This window comes from Telmatherina bonti, assembly GCF_933228915.1.
Source record: "Telmatherina bonti genome assembly, chromosome: 14".
NCBI classification, from domain to species: Eukaryota; Metazoa; Chordata; class Actinopteri; order Atheriniformes; family Telmatherinidae; genus Telmatherina; species Telmatherina bonti.
This window is the reverse complement of record NC_136612.1, coordinates 22,227,517-22,243,146: the sequence shown is the minus strand read 5'-3', so window position 1 is coordinate 22,243,146 and position 15,630 is coordinate 22,227,517. Positions and strand designations below refer to the sequence as shown.

The window sequence follows — 15,630 nt, the reverse complement described above, 5'->3', positions numbered from 1 at the left end:
GTACAGGAGGTAGCTGATGGTGGCCCCATTCCTGAGTCGCTATCTTGTTGATTAGTTGGCTGAGGGGGTTCAGGCCTGTACAGCAGGGACAGGGCATTTCCTTGGTATATGCCACATTTGATGGAGACTTGTGCAATTGGCTTGAAGCTGGCCTCCAGGGTGGTCTGCCACAGCCTCATTAAATTTGCAACAAAGTTCCTTATGTTGCCGTTGATCTTGTACAGCTTCAGACATTCCAGGATTCATGTGTGTGCTGTTGAGTCGTAGGCTCATATATACATATATATATTTCTCAGTTGGTAGCTCCACCTGGAGTGCAGGAGACTACTGGGATATGCTTCAGTTTCCCTACGACCCTTCACTGGAATAAGCGGCTTGGAAATAAAAGAACGAAATTAAAAATTTTATGAAAATTATTACATTACTTTCTAATTCTGGTCGCAAAGAAAGTTTTTTGAAAAAGCAAACATTCATTCATTAATTTTCCTAACCACTTAATCCTATTCAGGACAGAGGAGCAGCTGTAGTGAGAGACTGATCTCTCTTTGATGCAGGACTGAGAGGTTCAAAGGTCCTTCATTCCAGCCCCAATTAGACTTTGTGTGTCCTGAAGATTTAGCAGCTAGACTGTTTCATATTAATCTTTAATTTAATCTATTTATCTTTTTTTAAAGAAAGTGTTGGAACACCCTGAATTCCCCCCTGGGGATGAATTAAGTATCTATCTATCTATCTATCTATCTATCTATCTATCTATCTATCTATCTATCTATCTATCTATCTATCTATCTATCTATCTATCTATCTATCTATCTATCTGTCTATCTATCTATCTATCTATCTATCTATCTATCTATCTATCTATCTATCTATCTATCTATCTATCTGTCTGTCTGTCTGTCTGTCTGTCTGTCTGTCTGTCTGTCTTATCTCGGATGCATTGCTTGTATTGCCTTTGTTTTAAGCTAATCTGGAGCCAAAAAAAGTGCAAATTTGAAGGAGCCTTTCAATTAAAACAGCATGTGATGCACCACTATGACGTATTCAGCCAACAAATGTGCACTTGGAAGTGTGCAGACCCTGAATTGAGACACAGCAAACATGTCTGGGACCCAAAACACACTTCCAGTTTTAATTAGAAAATTAACATGCATGTTGTGGTTCTGAAAGGTGAAATTTCAAACTCAACTTCAGTGTGTGACTTGAATGCTAAAATTAGAAGCACCTAGTCTGCAATTTAGAATAGTAAATTTATTGTAATTAGAGATACAAATATGACCTACAACAGTGTTTTTTACTGCATGTCCTTGGGATCCACTGCTCTGCATGTGTCAGATGCATACCAACACACCTCATTCAAATGAATAAACTTCCTCATCAAGTTATTTGCATGCAGTATAATGAGCCTTTCATTTGATTCATGTGTGTTAACATATAGGATGTGAAAATGCAGTAGGTTATAATTTGCATAAACAAATAACTTATTTCCCAGTAAAAGTAGGGGTGTGCATATTCCAGTTTTAGCATAAGTCACAGACGTGTTGAAAATCCCTGTAGTTTTCAAAACTACAACATGGTACATGTGTCTAAACTTACCCATTAAAATCAGAGGTCACTCATATATAGAGCTGTCAAATAAATTTTATAAGAATGTTACCTTGTTACATCATGATGTGACAGTAAACATTAAACATCTTATGTTGTGGAATATAAACAGCACCCATACGCAGACACACACACTTACCATTTCACTGCCCACAGGCAGGTGGTGTCTGTAGCTTATAAATGCACCACATTTCTTTGTCTCAATAATCAAAGTAGATCCTTCATACAAGAACTTAAATGTTTCTGTAATTTACATTACATGTATTTGACACCAAAATGTTAAAGTTACAACAACATCTGCATACAAAACCTTTTCTTTCATGTTCTATCGATAAAACTTATCACATTATAAGGTGATAAGGTCCCAATTTTTTAAAATTTTGGGCGACAGCTCTACTACTTCCAGGACACACATGTAGTGCAAGAAAATCCCAAATACACACTGTTCAAAGCTATGAATGAAAAGTATGATTGAGAGAAAGAGGCTACCAACCTGTCATGAAAATTCCCTTTTTCTGAGTTAAGGAGGTAAAGTAATACCTAACCAAAATGTGAGTTGAACTCATATTGCAAACAAAAATGGTAAAATTAGGTAAAATGGTAATTTCATGACACGATGCTGAAATACAATTTTTGTGACATACAGTATGTAAACCTGTTTAATTATAACAATACTGTATCTTCTATAAACTGTAAGATACTGTATATTTTGTGATGCAGCTTCTTTCTTGATGTTTTTTTTATGTAGTTGTGGGGCACTTGAAATATTTTGGAGCTACTTCTGCCACCATCCAGTCATTCACATCTGCAGACTCGTATGTGTCTGACTGTTTTTAAGACTGTGGCTCTATCTCCTGTGTAGGACTCTTCAAGTGTTTGTGTGTGTGTGTGTGTGTGTGTGTGTGTGTGTGTGTGTGTGTGTGTTGGTAAATTGATTGGAGAATAAATGCACACACATGAATTCTTGCTATTTGTCATAAACATAGGTGGGGTTACCAAAACGGGACATGCCCAGGGCATAAAACAAGTCAAGAATTGTACTGTTTACAACCGAGCTCAAAGTCGCATTCATTCATTCATTATCCTAACCGCTTAATCCAATGAAGGGTTGCGGGAAAGCCAGAGCCTATCCCAGCAGTCTTTGAGCAAAAGGCAGGGTACACCCTGGACAGCTCGCCAGTCCATCGCAGGGCCTCAAAGTAGCATCTTAGTGGATAAACTTTCATTCAGAATTAAAGTACATTTTAAATTAGAACATAACTATTTTCCTGCTTTTAATATTTTATACTCAGATGCGCTTAATCATGATTTGCAATAGTAGTTTCCTGGTATGTAGTCTGGTTGTTTTCTTTTTTCTTTATGTTTTTTTTTTTTTTTGTGATGATGCTTTTATCTGTTCTTGTTTCTAATGTTAAAAGAAATCTGTCCATGTGCTTTGACTTGTTTAACTTTCATCTTTTATTGCATTTTCTGTGTTGTAGTTCTGCCCCTGTGTTGAAGTTCTGGGTTGTAGTGTTGTAATTTGGTTGGTAGTTTAACGTTTCTTCACAGCCTCTTTGTCTCAATCGTACTTTCAATTGCTTTGAGCAGTGTGTTTATTTACTCTCTTACATGATATTCCTGTGTTCAGTGAGGCCTCTAGGGAGCCCATCTGGTGACATCGATGAAAAAAAAAAAAAACTTGTGGCCATGCATTACTAATACATAGGAACGAGATACTTAATCGTGGCCACTTAATGCCATGGAACGGGGTGATGGATGTCCTCGGATTGTCAGGACAGATTTAGGAACTGAAAATGTTGTTATCAGAGACATCCAAACCTCACTCCGCCACCAGGATACCGACAACAATTCTGGCAGTCAGAATTTCATTGCTGCGTCCAGCACTTCGAACCAATGCATTGAGAGCTGGTGGGGGATCTTTTACAAAGAGGGAATGGAGTTCTGGATACAGATCTTTTGAAAGCTGAAAGACAAAGGCCTTTCTGTGGGCGACTTTCTGGACAAATGTCTGGTGCAGCAGCAGGATACCAGTCTCGCCCAAACTGGTCATCTTGTGTCCGTCCCGGAGCTGATTCGCAGAATCGATAACAGCATTGAGAAGATGTCTGCTAGAATATGTGGAAATTGACCCCCCATTCGGCTGTTTGGAGCTGCCAGCCTCAGACCTGCTATGGACTCAAAGCCAAGGGCCAATTTGTTTTCCTCGCCTGAAACCCAAACAACAATCATATCTGGATTCGGCTTTGGGCCAGCGCAACCCCCCCTGAGAACGGAGGAAGAGATGTTTATAGACTCTCTGTCCCCCTCCTCAACCACCCCCGGCCCCCTCCCACATGACTCACCGCCTCCCTGGACTTTGTGTGTCTTGTTTGAGTTTGTGCTTAAGTGTATGAGGTTTTTTTCTCTGTTTCTTTGGACTGCGTCATCTTTTTTTCCCTCGACCCCCTTTGATCCTAATGTATCTCTGTTCTTATCTGTTATAAGGCGGCGCTGGTAAAACTGGCTGCGTGGCCTAAGCTTGAGCTTGGTTCTGTATTTTTTTTGTCATGAATGTTACATGTCTGTATGTCAAACCTTGGACAAGCTGGCTTGAACCTTGAATTTCCCCTTGGGGATGAATAAAGTATCTTTGATTGATTGATTTGATTTGATAATGGTGAAAAAGGGCTCTGGGTATGCGAGGGTGTACCCATATGATGAAATGGAACAAGCTGCGAGATCTAACACAATGTTTCAGGAAAATGCAAGAGAAGCAGAAAACGCTGCCTCTCTAGTGAAGGGGGTAAAAGGAAGGTCCTTGCTGTCCTCTCTTCCCTTCTTTGATATTGTTCATGGATTTGTACCCAAGTATTTACACTCAGTTCTACTCGGTGTGTCCAAACAGCTCATGTCTCTGTGGTTGGACCCAGTCAACTCAATGAAAGCGTGGTATGTAGGTGACAAGACTGAGCAAATGGACTTACATCTGCTCCACCTAAAGAGACTAACGGAAATGAGTCAAACCCCACAATCTGTGAAGAGTTGGGGCACTTGGAAAGCATCCGAGTGGCGGGCATTCCTCTTATTTTATGCCATCAGTGTGTTGCCAGGTACCCTAGATCCAAGATATCTGACACATTTTCTGTATCTGTCCTTCAGTATTCACATTCTGCTACAAGAAGCAATATCAGAATACGACCTGCAGCTCGCACGTCAGTACCTAAATTGTTTTGTGAAAGACATGGAGACACTCTATGGTAAAGAAAATGTGTCTTTTAACTGTCATCAGCTGATCCACCTTGTTGATAGTGTTCGGCACTGGGGACCTCTCTGGGCAACATCTGCCTTCCCCTTTGAGAGAAACAATAGCTATTTGAGGTGGCTGCTGACAAATATTGATTATAATCCAGGACACATTTACCAGAGGTTTCTGTTTTGGCAGCACATCCCCAGTCACCTCCATTCTTTGACGTTTAACCATCATCAAGAATTTGGGGAGTTATTGACGAAGCTCTTGCCAGAAAATGACGGCGGCAGATCTTGCAAACCCCTGGGAAACTCACGCCCTTTTGAAGTCACAGGTGCCGTAAAACTAGCTATAGAGGAACTCTTAAATCGACCAGTCCTTGCCAAAAGGGCCGAAGCTTTTGATAGCTTCAAAAAAGGAGACATTGTGTACAGTTCAGCAACCTGCAACGAGTCAGACAGAGCAGACAGTTCTGTTAAACTCAAGAATGGCTTCTGTGGTGAAATACATTTAATGTTACTGGTTAAAGAGAATTGCTCCTGCACAGCCGGGTGTTTGTGCCAGGCTGTACCAGTCATTGTGGCTCACATGTATGACATTGAACCCGAAGAACGGTTCAAATACATGAATCATGACGACGCATCAAAGATGATCTTTGTGCGAGTTAAAAGGACAGAACAACCAAAAGCGTTCTACTTGGATGATATCAGGTGTAAATGTTTGAATGTGGATGGTTGGCTTATACCTCTGCCGAATTTGTGTGAGAGTCTCTGCACAGCTGAGATGCTCGCAGCTTGGCACGGCGTCTTGAGTTTACTGCACAGTAGAAATGATGGTACTTAAAGTTCATGTCAGCCAAAAAACGCCAACACTGTATTCATTTCTTGCTGTAGGTCATTTTGTTTCTCATGTATGTAGTCTTGAGCCTTTTAGGCTTTTTTAAATGACTTGTTGCAAAACACACAGTGCAACTTAGTTACCGGCGTTTTATGTTGATAAAAAAGACTAAATTAAAGACTAATGCAGCATTTAGTGTTGGGTAATTAGGTCAAATATTCTTACATCCAGATGATTATGATTTACTGATTATCGGTGTGGGTTGTATCTGTACTTTAAATTTATTGTGTTTTTGTCAATATTTTATATGTTTTTAAAAGCTTGTTGCTCAGTGTAGTGATACAACTTATATACTTCATTGGCAAAATGTACCGTTAAAAACTAATAATGAAACCCATTATTGTCTGTCTGTCTTATCTCGGATGCATTGCTTGTATTGCCTTTGTTTTAAGCTAATCTGGAGCCAAATAAAGTGCAAATTTGAAGGAGCCTTTCAATTAAAACAGCATGTGATGCACCACTATGACGTATTCAGCCAACAAATGTGCACTTGGAAGTGTGCAGACCCTGAATTGACACAGCAAACATGTCTGGGACCCAAAACACACTTCCAATTTTAATTAGAAAATTAACATGTATGTTGTGGTTCTGAAAGATGAAATTTCAAACTCAACTTCAGTGTGTGACTTGAATGCTAAAATTAGAAGCACCTAGTCTGCAATTTAGAATAGTAAATTTATTGTAATTGTGGGTTGTATCTGTACTTTAAATTTATTGTGTTTTTGTCAATATTTTATATGCTTTTAAAAGCTTGTTGCTCAGTGTAGTGATACAACTTATATACTTCATTGGCAAAATGTACCGTTAAAAACTAATAATGAAACCCATTATTCCCTCATAACAATGAGCTTAGTTATAAAACCTGCTTCATGTGATACGAAGGCGTTTGCAAGTTTATATACGCTACACTCTTGTGATTTGTGAGTTATGTTCTTCTCTTCCCTTCATTCTTCTGTACTGTAAAGAAGAGGGTGATTGCACCTAAGAATTGTGTAAATGATGATCTTGTAGTTTGATGATTCCAAAAAAGCTTCACCATAAATTATTTTCATTCACAGAATGTCCAAATAAATGTGTTTAGATTCTGATTTTATTCTGACCATATAAAACACAACAATGTGGAATTTTAATAAATAAGCCTTTTGTTATAAAAGACACAGCAATATCAAAGGAAACACAGTGAAGTGATACATCAGTGTGGCACTGCAATGAACAGGTTCTATACCAACATGTACTTAGATAATATTTTCAGAACCAACAGTCTATTACTTTATCCTTATTTACCTTTACTCAGTATGTTTTTAAAGGAAACTTATACTGAATACCTGCTGTGCATCTCATCATGTAACAGCACTGCTGAGTGTAAACAAATATACTGTATTTAAGGTTTTTCTTCATTTGCCTGTGGTTTTAGGCCAAATGGTGAAGCACGCTGAATGAATGTAAACTTAGCACCAAAAACTCGGGAAAGTACCCAAAAGTACTCAAAGCCCTTGAAAAAAAATATATAAATAAATTCAACACACTTCAATAGTCTTAATGACAGCTTTGATAGTCAACATAAAACTGATATTTGTAAGTTTATTAACTACTATAAGCACTTTATGTTAATGAATACAGCTGATAAATATAAGCATGCTGAAGATAAGAGACAGAAAAGGCATAGTTCTCAGGTACAATCATTCTTGTCTCCATTTAGTTCTGACTTTCTACAAGCTTGGATTAAATACAGCTACTTTCTTCAGCAAAGCTACAGCTATTTTATTTAAAACACCTTCCTTGCTACTGAATACTTGGCTCACATTTGAAAGTCCTGGTAAAACAATCAATTTTAACACGGAATAATTTCAGCAGGTGGCGACTGTCAAAACAGAAGCACTGTGATGGGCTGAAGTGTGGTACTAAATACAATCACTTGAATTTCAGTAGACTGAACACAATCATGAAGTTAGCAGCGCTTGCAAGAGTGTAAGTTGTGATTTTTATTTTTTTTTTTAATTTTTTTTTTTAATAAAAGACTAAAAATTCAAGTTCACAGTTCAGGAAATGGTGTGTTATGTGTTAACCCAGAGAATGTTGCTTCTTCAGGCTATCAGAGCGCTTCAGTCTCCCCTCTGGGGTCTTTCTGTACCAGCTCCTGAAAAAAAAGAAACAAACAGTAATGCATTCATACTTCCATCTACTGAGAAGTGCATCTCAAATACCTTTTAAGTTAATTAAAGTGAAGTTAAAGTCTATGTCTACTAATACACTTTATGTGATATTCATACCAGTAGCACATATGCAGCTGATTCATGTAACTAATTGACACATACAGCAGCAGTGATTAGATCACATCTGATCAGATTTTCATTTAAAACAGGAAAATAACTACTGCTTCATGGCTTTATCTGCAACTACAGGCTGTTATTATTCATGTATGAGTCAAACAAAAGAGACAAAACAGGTTTAAAATGTTTGTGAGGCTGATCTGCTGATCTGTCTAATTATCGCTCATTATTTGCAATGACTCCCATTAAGTCTTGTTTTCTTTCATGGTGCAAGGAACTCGTTAGGCTGATGTGAAATTACATGACAAAACACTGTTATGAGAAACTCTCTCTTGGACTGAAATTTGTGTGCAGTAAACTTCTCATGCAATGGTGACATAGACAGAATGTGATCACACATTCCTCAATAACAAAAGTGCTCTAACGGACATGCAATTAAATCCCTGGCAGGCATCCAAGCATTAATAACTGCCTGATCAACAAGCCTGAACATGTAAAAAATGTGATAATTAAATCTACTGCTCTTCAACGTGACTTACTATGGTAACAGAACATGCTAGAAAACAGAAATTCATTGGAATAAATCCCTTTATTAACTGTCATATCTCATGTTGATGGAAAATGTGAAACATATAGAAGTGCAAACTCACCCCTGGCGGTTCAGCTGACTTGGAGGAGGGGAATTTTGGCCTTGACTTGACTTCTGAATTCTGGAAAAAGAGGAAAAGAAATGTGAGAAAAATGTGGTAAATGAACATTATAACAAACAAATGCAGAGAAATAAGAAAAAAAAATCAAACTGAAAAAAAATCCCAGTAAATCATCTGGAACCTGTTGGTGGTGGGGCTTTTTGGCTTGTGCTGCATCTTTCTGATCTGCGCTGGGGATTCACCAACCCTGAAGAAGGACCAAACACATACAAACAGCTGATCAGATTTTAGTAAAATCCAAGATATTATGATAAAAAGGATTTCCAATCATTGATGAAGTGTTCTTTCCCTATTTTACCTCTTCTTCCTGTCCAGAGACTTCTGTGTGGCAGCAGAGAGAGACACCCTGTCTTTGGGGCACTTGGCTTTTTCCTGCAGAGGACGACATAGTTTAAGGTAGACTAAAAAAAAAAAATTGACAGTAAGACAAAGCACTTTGTGAGGAAAATCAGAAGCTGGTAGATCTCTTCTAAAGCTTTTCTGACTGAAGTGTAACATGAATTAAGTTTATGTTGATTACAGTTTTGTCAAATTTATTGGTAACATTTTCTTGGGTGGTCAGAAATGCATACATAAGATCAGACTGCTGAGATTTAAGAAACTGTAGCAATAATAATTTTTAATTTACTAGAAGAGAGTAAAAGAACAATTTGTACGTGCTTGAAATTTTCCTTTGAGAGCCACAAATGTCACCTTTTTCTGATTAATTTCAGCATGTGTGTGATAACCAGCCTGTATTCCTGGATTACCAGGTCTCGTAGCTTCCTCTCTGTACGCAGCTCTCTGTCCTGCTGCAGCAGCGCTAAGCGATCCTCCAATGGCATTTCAAAGAAGATATCATGAATGTCATACCGGGCTGCACGTAACTGTACGACAGAAGACAACCCTATAAATAGAGGAAGGGTGATCTCTGCTGTCTATACACAGTAATTACAGTCATACCTGGGCTCTGACTCTCTCCTGTAGAGACAGATCTTGTGCTGAGTAGGTGCTTTTCTTTTGTGCAGCTTCAGTCTGAAATGAGCGGATGAACTCCTGTGTATCCTGTGACACATACACACAAGTCAGCCACGAAAATCATTATTTATTCATTCAAGTAAAAGTGACCTTGCTGATGCTGGTGTGTCCATTTTTTGTTTACTCTTCTTGCATGGATGTAAAATCTTGATCTCACCATGATGGTTTGACGCAGGTGTTTGACCTTCTCTGTTTTGAGAAGTCTGCGTACAAGGAAGCCACGAATGATGGCACCAATACGACAAAATGCTTTCTGATGCTCTGCAGTAAGGACCTGCACATCACACATACCAAGCACAAAAAAAGAAGGGGTTATGGAGACATAAAGAAGGATTGAAAATGGGGGATAAATACATTTTCTGAAGCACAGCCATATTAAAAAGAGCTCAAACCAAATATCTAGAAGAATTTGCAGACATTATCATGATTCTCATGATTTCAGACTTGTGTTTTCTTTGTACAGAATACATAACATTCTTGATTAAACAGCCTTCCAAGGTCAGTCAGGGCAGCCAGTTTAAGATAACAGCAATTGTTTTGGGTCAGGTTCAAACTTATTTATTGCTCTGTATTTGAAAAGTCAGGTTTTAACAGACTGAATGTACCTCTGCTATGCTGTGTAATTTCAACACATGTGATGCAAGTACACATATCAAGCAGTAATTGACGATATCAGCCTGATTCAAAAAGCCCTTCTGAAACAGACTACACACCCATCCATATCTGTAAAAAGAGGAGGTTCTGTGTTAGCATGTTAGCACATTTTATACAGCCTGTCACTTTGAGGTTATACCTACCAAACTAAGCCTTGCTCGGGGTTTGTTAGCTCCCCAACTGGAGCCCCATACATGAACAGGAGGCTGGACAGAGGGAGATATCACACTAGAAGGGACGGGACTAGGAAAAACTAGAAGAAGAAACAAATGCTTTCAGTGTCTTTATGCAGTCGTAGAATTAATCATTTTTTAATTATCTCCAGTACAACATTACAAATATGACTCTGGTCTAGTTTCCTATGAGTTTATGTTTCGTTACTAATCCACATCAGCATTTGCAGTCTTGTAACCACAGATTCAAACACGTCCAGCACAGCAGTGAGTAAAACAGTACCTGTGTTGTGTCCAGGTGATCGCTCAGATGGTGTGTGGATAGGACTTAGGCCTGGGCAGGAGGGGCTCATGATAGGACAGGTAGCATTCACACACCTACAGTTCCAACCACAAAGATGTCCCTGCACACCTCCCTGCTCCTTCAGTCTTCTCCCTGTCTCCTCAAGCTGGTAAACACAAACACACTGTACATAAAAAAAACAGCTACTATAGTACATTTTAATTGCAAACATGAAGTAACACAACCACTGATGTGAACAAAGAAAGACACAATATTTCTTAAAAATACTGTATGTCTTTTTGAAGTTTTCAACGTATGCAACTTTAAATATAAAACCATAAACTAGCAGGTTCTGGTGTGTTTCATGATCATCTACAGATGGTTTGGTGAAATACTGCACATTACTGATTCATTCATTCTCCTAACTGCTTAGTTCAATTTCGGCTCACGGAAAAGCTGGAGCAATAATCTATCCCAGCAATTGTTGGGTGAGAGGCAGGGTACACCCTGGACAGGTCACCAGTCCATCACAGGGCCAACACATTACTCACATTACTCTTATCTAAAGTGGACCAGGCTTGATCATTTCCAATTCATTTTTAAACGTGGACACCTATAGATGATCTTGGCACCCATCATAGTTCCAAGTAATTATTCAAGTTTTTTTTCTATTGGGGGAAAAACAAGTGGATTTTGCCAAAGCATCCTCTGACTGCTCTAATTGCTAGAGGCTCAAAGAATTGACAGGGAAACGGGAGGACTTGCAATCTGATCTTATTTTCTGATAAAACCTCAGTTAACATCCAGCTGTATATGCTTGAACCTGATCTGGTTCCAGAATATAAAGCTGAACAGCAAGATGAACAACCACAACAAATATCTTTTTCAGATTTGAATGCCATTTAAGGTAATAAAATATTTTTAAACTCTGCAGATAAGCTAGAGAAAAGGGAAAACCTGCCATAGGCACTTACAATGGGATACTGTGTAAATGCATGTACTGACCAGACAGAGGTGCTGTTGCTCTTTTTCCTGCTCAGCCAGGAGCAACGATATTTGCATGGCACGTTCCTCTTCTAAATGCCTTTGCTTGTCCTCCAGAGCCTGTGCTCGCCACTGGGCCTCCTCTGTGGGCGTACAGGGAGAAACACTTTATTTATCAATCGTAAAAACGACAAAACAATGGGACAATTTATATTTAAAAATAAAATCAAAAGAACTGTGATCTGAATTGATCTGTTTAACCAATAAACAAACTCACCTGTTTTGATGGTCTCAACTGTCCCTCTGAGGACTGGTGGTATTTTCCTGCCACTGCTTGGCCCCTGGGGGTCATCAGTCTCTATCCTGAGTGTGACTGAGTCAGGAATCAAACGGGTCCTCAGCAGAGATGGTGAGTGATTCTCTATTTCATATGAGTTGGTTAATGAGGTTGTGGGGGCCCGCCGATTTGGAGCCAACCATGTAACACCTGCCATGAAGCGAGGGACCCTTTCCTGGCTGCGATCTACGTGCTCTACTGTATTCAGATGGCTGTCCAGTGTGTGGCAACGCCGGCGAAATCCTGCAGTCAGATGATCGCAGGGTGCCATTGAGCTGGGCAGTGAGGCACTAACAAGGTTTTCGTGCTCCTGCACTGGACTGGTGCCACAGTGACTGGACCAATGACTGCCACTTCTCAAAGCTCCATCCCTCTCCTCTGACACCCAGAGACCAGTGGACGTTGAGCCTGCTGACAAAGCCTCTCCCCAATCCGCCATGCCAGCACCTTCCCCTGACCTTCCTGGGCTTCGAGGGATAAGGTCTACTGGGCTGATGGGAAATGAAATATGGATGTTCCCAGTGGAAACTGGCCGTGGTTTGCGTCTAAGCTGATGTGGACTAATGCTGGACTCCGGACTTGGTAGACGTGCATACCGTTCTGGTTTACTTGGTGAGAGGGAGACAGAGTTTTGTGGTCTGGGATCATACAAAGCTTGGTACTGGATCGGAGGTGGACCAACTGGGCTATGGTGCAGACTGAATCCAAATTCACCACCCATGTCCCTCATGGGGCTGCAGTGTTTTTCCTCTTTGGCTGTCTCAGGTGGGGTGATACTATGGACAACTGCCTGCTGACTCTGCTCTCTCTTCACATACTCCCTTGATCGTTTAAGAAGGCTGTCCAAACTAATGTCTTCATCCTCCTCTTCCTCATCCTCACTCTTCTCTTGTTTCTCCACTGTCACTTCCTCATTTTTCCTGTAACCATTGAGAACTGAAGACTCAGAGCATGATGTTGTAGTCTCATTTGCCTGAGGTCCAAATCCGGGATTCCTGGAAAGTCTAGGTGTATCAGTCACCAAGGTGTAACCACTGACTGTAGCAAGTTTAGAAACTGGCTGTTTGTCCTCCTCTTTATCTGGAACTTTATGCACCTGAGCAAAACAATGAGCTTGACATTAGCTTGTGAAAATGCAAAAAAAAAACAAACAACTGGAACATTTAAACTGCTAATGCCATAAATCCTGCAAATAACAGCTACACAGATTTGAAGTCTACACTTCAAATCTTTCCCGTTGGCTTCATTTAAAAACACACTGAAGTAGAGTGTAAATGAATTAAAAAGTACAAAAGTACTTAGCAAAAGTCTTAAATCAGGAGTTATTTCTGTATATTTTGCTTCCATGCAGCAGGATTTTCTCACAATCCTTCAAAGTGGATTTTAACGATAGCTTTCCAGACTTTCATGAGTTTAGTTTACATGTCTCTCAGAACATCAATGCCTTTTCTATATTTACCAGGCCACTTTTCAGAAGACCGCGTGACGCCAACCTATGAATTATTTAAACATAAAAAAGGTACCTAACTCGAGCAATGAATCAGCATTGACTCTATAAATAACAAAAACATGTGAAATTGTATGTTGCAGCACCTCGTTACTGTCAGTCTATCACAAAAGCACATAATTTGTTTCCTTGTTTTGCTGCATTTAAACACAGGCAAAAAAATAATATTTTTGCAACAATTAGGTGATTCCTGATGACATATTAGTGGAAAATTTGGCATATCATGGAATGGTGTTCAGTATGTGCTTAAAAAGTGAGCAAATTAGAAAAGAAAAGCCACAGAGAATGTTATCTACAGCAAATGAACATCATCTGAAGATAAAGTGCTAATAAAGAGGAAAAAAGGGCAGCGGTCCAAGTTATTCTTAAGAAAGAGAAACAAGGAGAAAAAGGGGTGTTTTTTTCTTATTACACAAGAAATAACAGAATAATCAATAGACACAGGTTCTGTGGAATGGTGACTCCTTCCAAAAGCCTGACTCTTCAACATTACAGTGTTGAATCATCTTGCCAGAAAATAAACCAAAGTGTAATTAGCATACAAAGAAGATCTTTGGTAAGTCTTTTAGGAAACCTGGATAACTATTCCTGAAGCCCACTGACAAATTATAGAAGCTTAGAAAGCGTGTCTAAGAGGGTCAAGATATGCTGAAGAATAAACACTGCCCTAAATACTGACTTTCAAGATCAGAAATCATATCAACTCCTTTTGCATTTTCTTCTTCATATTTGCTCCACATTAAGTACACCACTGTCCCTATTGTCCATCTTCCTGGCAGATAAAGAAATCAGGGGAAGTTTTGCACAGCACTACCACTTGCAGAGGCTATTTGCAAGTCCTTTGCTTTGGGTATAAAAAAAACAGGGCTGTATGAGGAGGTAAAAGTTGCACAGTCCAATGAGGGAACAGTTAAACCATGCTCCAACCATCATCTGAGACTGTGGAACAGACCAGCTCAGTTAATGTGCTACACTGTGACACTGGCATACAGACTTAATATAAAAACATGAGAGATGGATGAGAGCACTTAGATTTTTGTATTTTTTGCTCATGGTGTGTTACTTTTAGTTAACTTTGTAAAATAGAAGATGTGGCATGTTATTATTTCTTCCCCATACACAAAGCAAACCTATGCAATATTACATTTTTAAACATTTTGTTTTCCACTGGAACGCTTCACTGCGTCGCTCACAAGTGTATCACCACGCCGTGAGGCTTACCTGAGCTTGATCCAGTATGTCCTGAACTCTGGTCAAAAGCTTGCTTCTCTCCTGGTTGTGTCTGTCAAGCTCCAGCTGGACTGCCTTCAGTCTGTAGCCACACATCTCGGTGCGCTGTTCTACACTCAGCTGGAAAAGAAAACACATTTCAGCATTCATGCATACTTTCAGCTCCCCCACAGAGTCCTGTTTTTTTTTTAAAAAAAAAACAACGTAAATTTGTTGGTTTTGAAGACAAAAATGTTTTTATTAGATTTCTTTTGGTTTTCTAGTAGCAGTTAACATCCTTCTAGTATATTTTTACATGCTCTTTGTTGGAACAGAAGGCCTCACACTGGCCTCCAAGTCATGTGGCTCCTCCTGAGAACTGATTTTGTCAGCAGTCACAAGCACATGAGCTTTTCAAACAGCCACGATTCTCCTTATCATCAATTACCTTCTCTCTCTCTCTTCCCTGCCAACTGCTGATTTAATAGACCTTTCTTAGTAGACACTTTGATTTGTACTAACAGGAAAACACAAGGGAGGACCCTGAAACTACGGCCACTCAATGGAATGCTTTTTTTTTTTAATGTTATGAATAACCCTCATGATTTCCTTGCTACAACAAACCAAATGTTAGTCAGTGTTTGTCAGTGTTTTATATTTTAAGACTCATAAATTAATTTCAATCAATCAATTTTATTGTAAGAAAAACTCAATTTAGATTTGTGATTTTCAGCATTTAGGTTGCAAAGTTCATG

The 15,630-nt window shown here is 39.3% G+C and overlaps 1 protein-coding gene across 1 annotated transcript in view; it reads right to left on the bottom strand.

The window, feature by feature from the left end:
* Positions 1-7,792: 7,792 nt before the first annotated feature.
* Positions 7,793-15,630, bottom strand: part of ccp110 (centriolar coiled-coil protein 110) — a gene marked incomplete at both ends in the record, with an annotated part of 8,350 nt that continues 512 nt past the window's right edge. Inside the window, 12 exons of the mRNA XM_079253062.1 lie at positions 7,793-7,868; positions 8,652-8,711; positions 8,833-8,898; positions 9,010-9,083; positions 9,461-9,577; positions 9,654-9,755; positions 9,886-10,002; positions 10,526-10,635; positions 10,839-11,004; positions 11,823-11,965; positions 12,100-13,255; positions 14,888-15,016. Of these exons, the coding sequence (XP_079109188.1) occupies positions 7,793-7,868; positions 8,652-8,711; positions 8,833-8,898; positions 9,010-9,083; positions 9,461-9,577; positions 9,654-9,755; positions 9,886-10,002; positions 10,526-10,635; positions 10,839-11,004; positions 11,823-11,965; positions 12,100-13,255; positions 14,888-15,016 (2,316 nt within the window). The remainder of the gene's footprint in view (positions 7,869-8,651; positions 8,712-8,832; positions 8,899-9,009; positions 9,084-9,460; positions 9,578-9,653; positions 9,756-9,885; positions 10,003-10,525; positions 10,636-10,838; positions 11,005-11,822; positions 11,966-12,099; positions 13,256-14,887; positions 15,017-15,630) is intronic.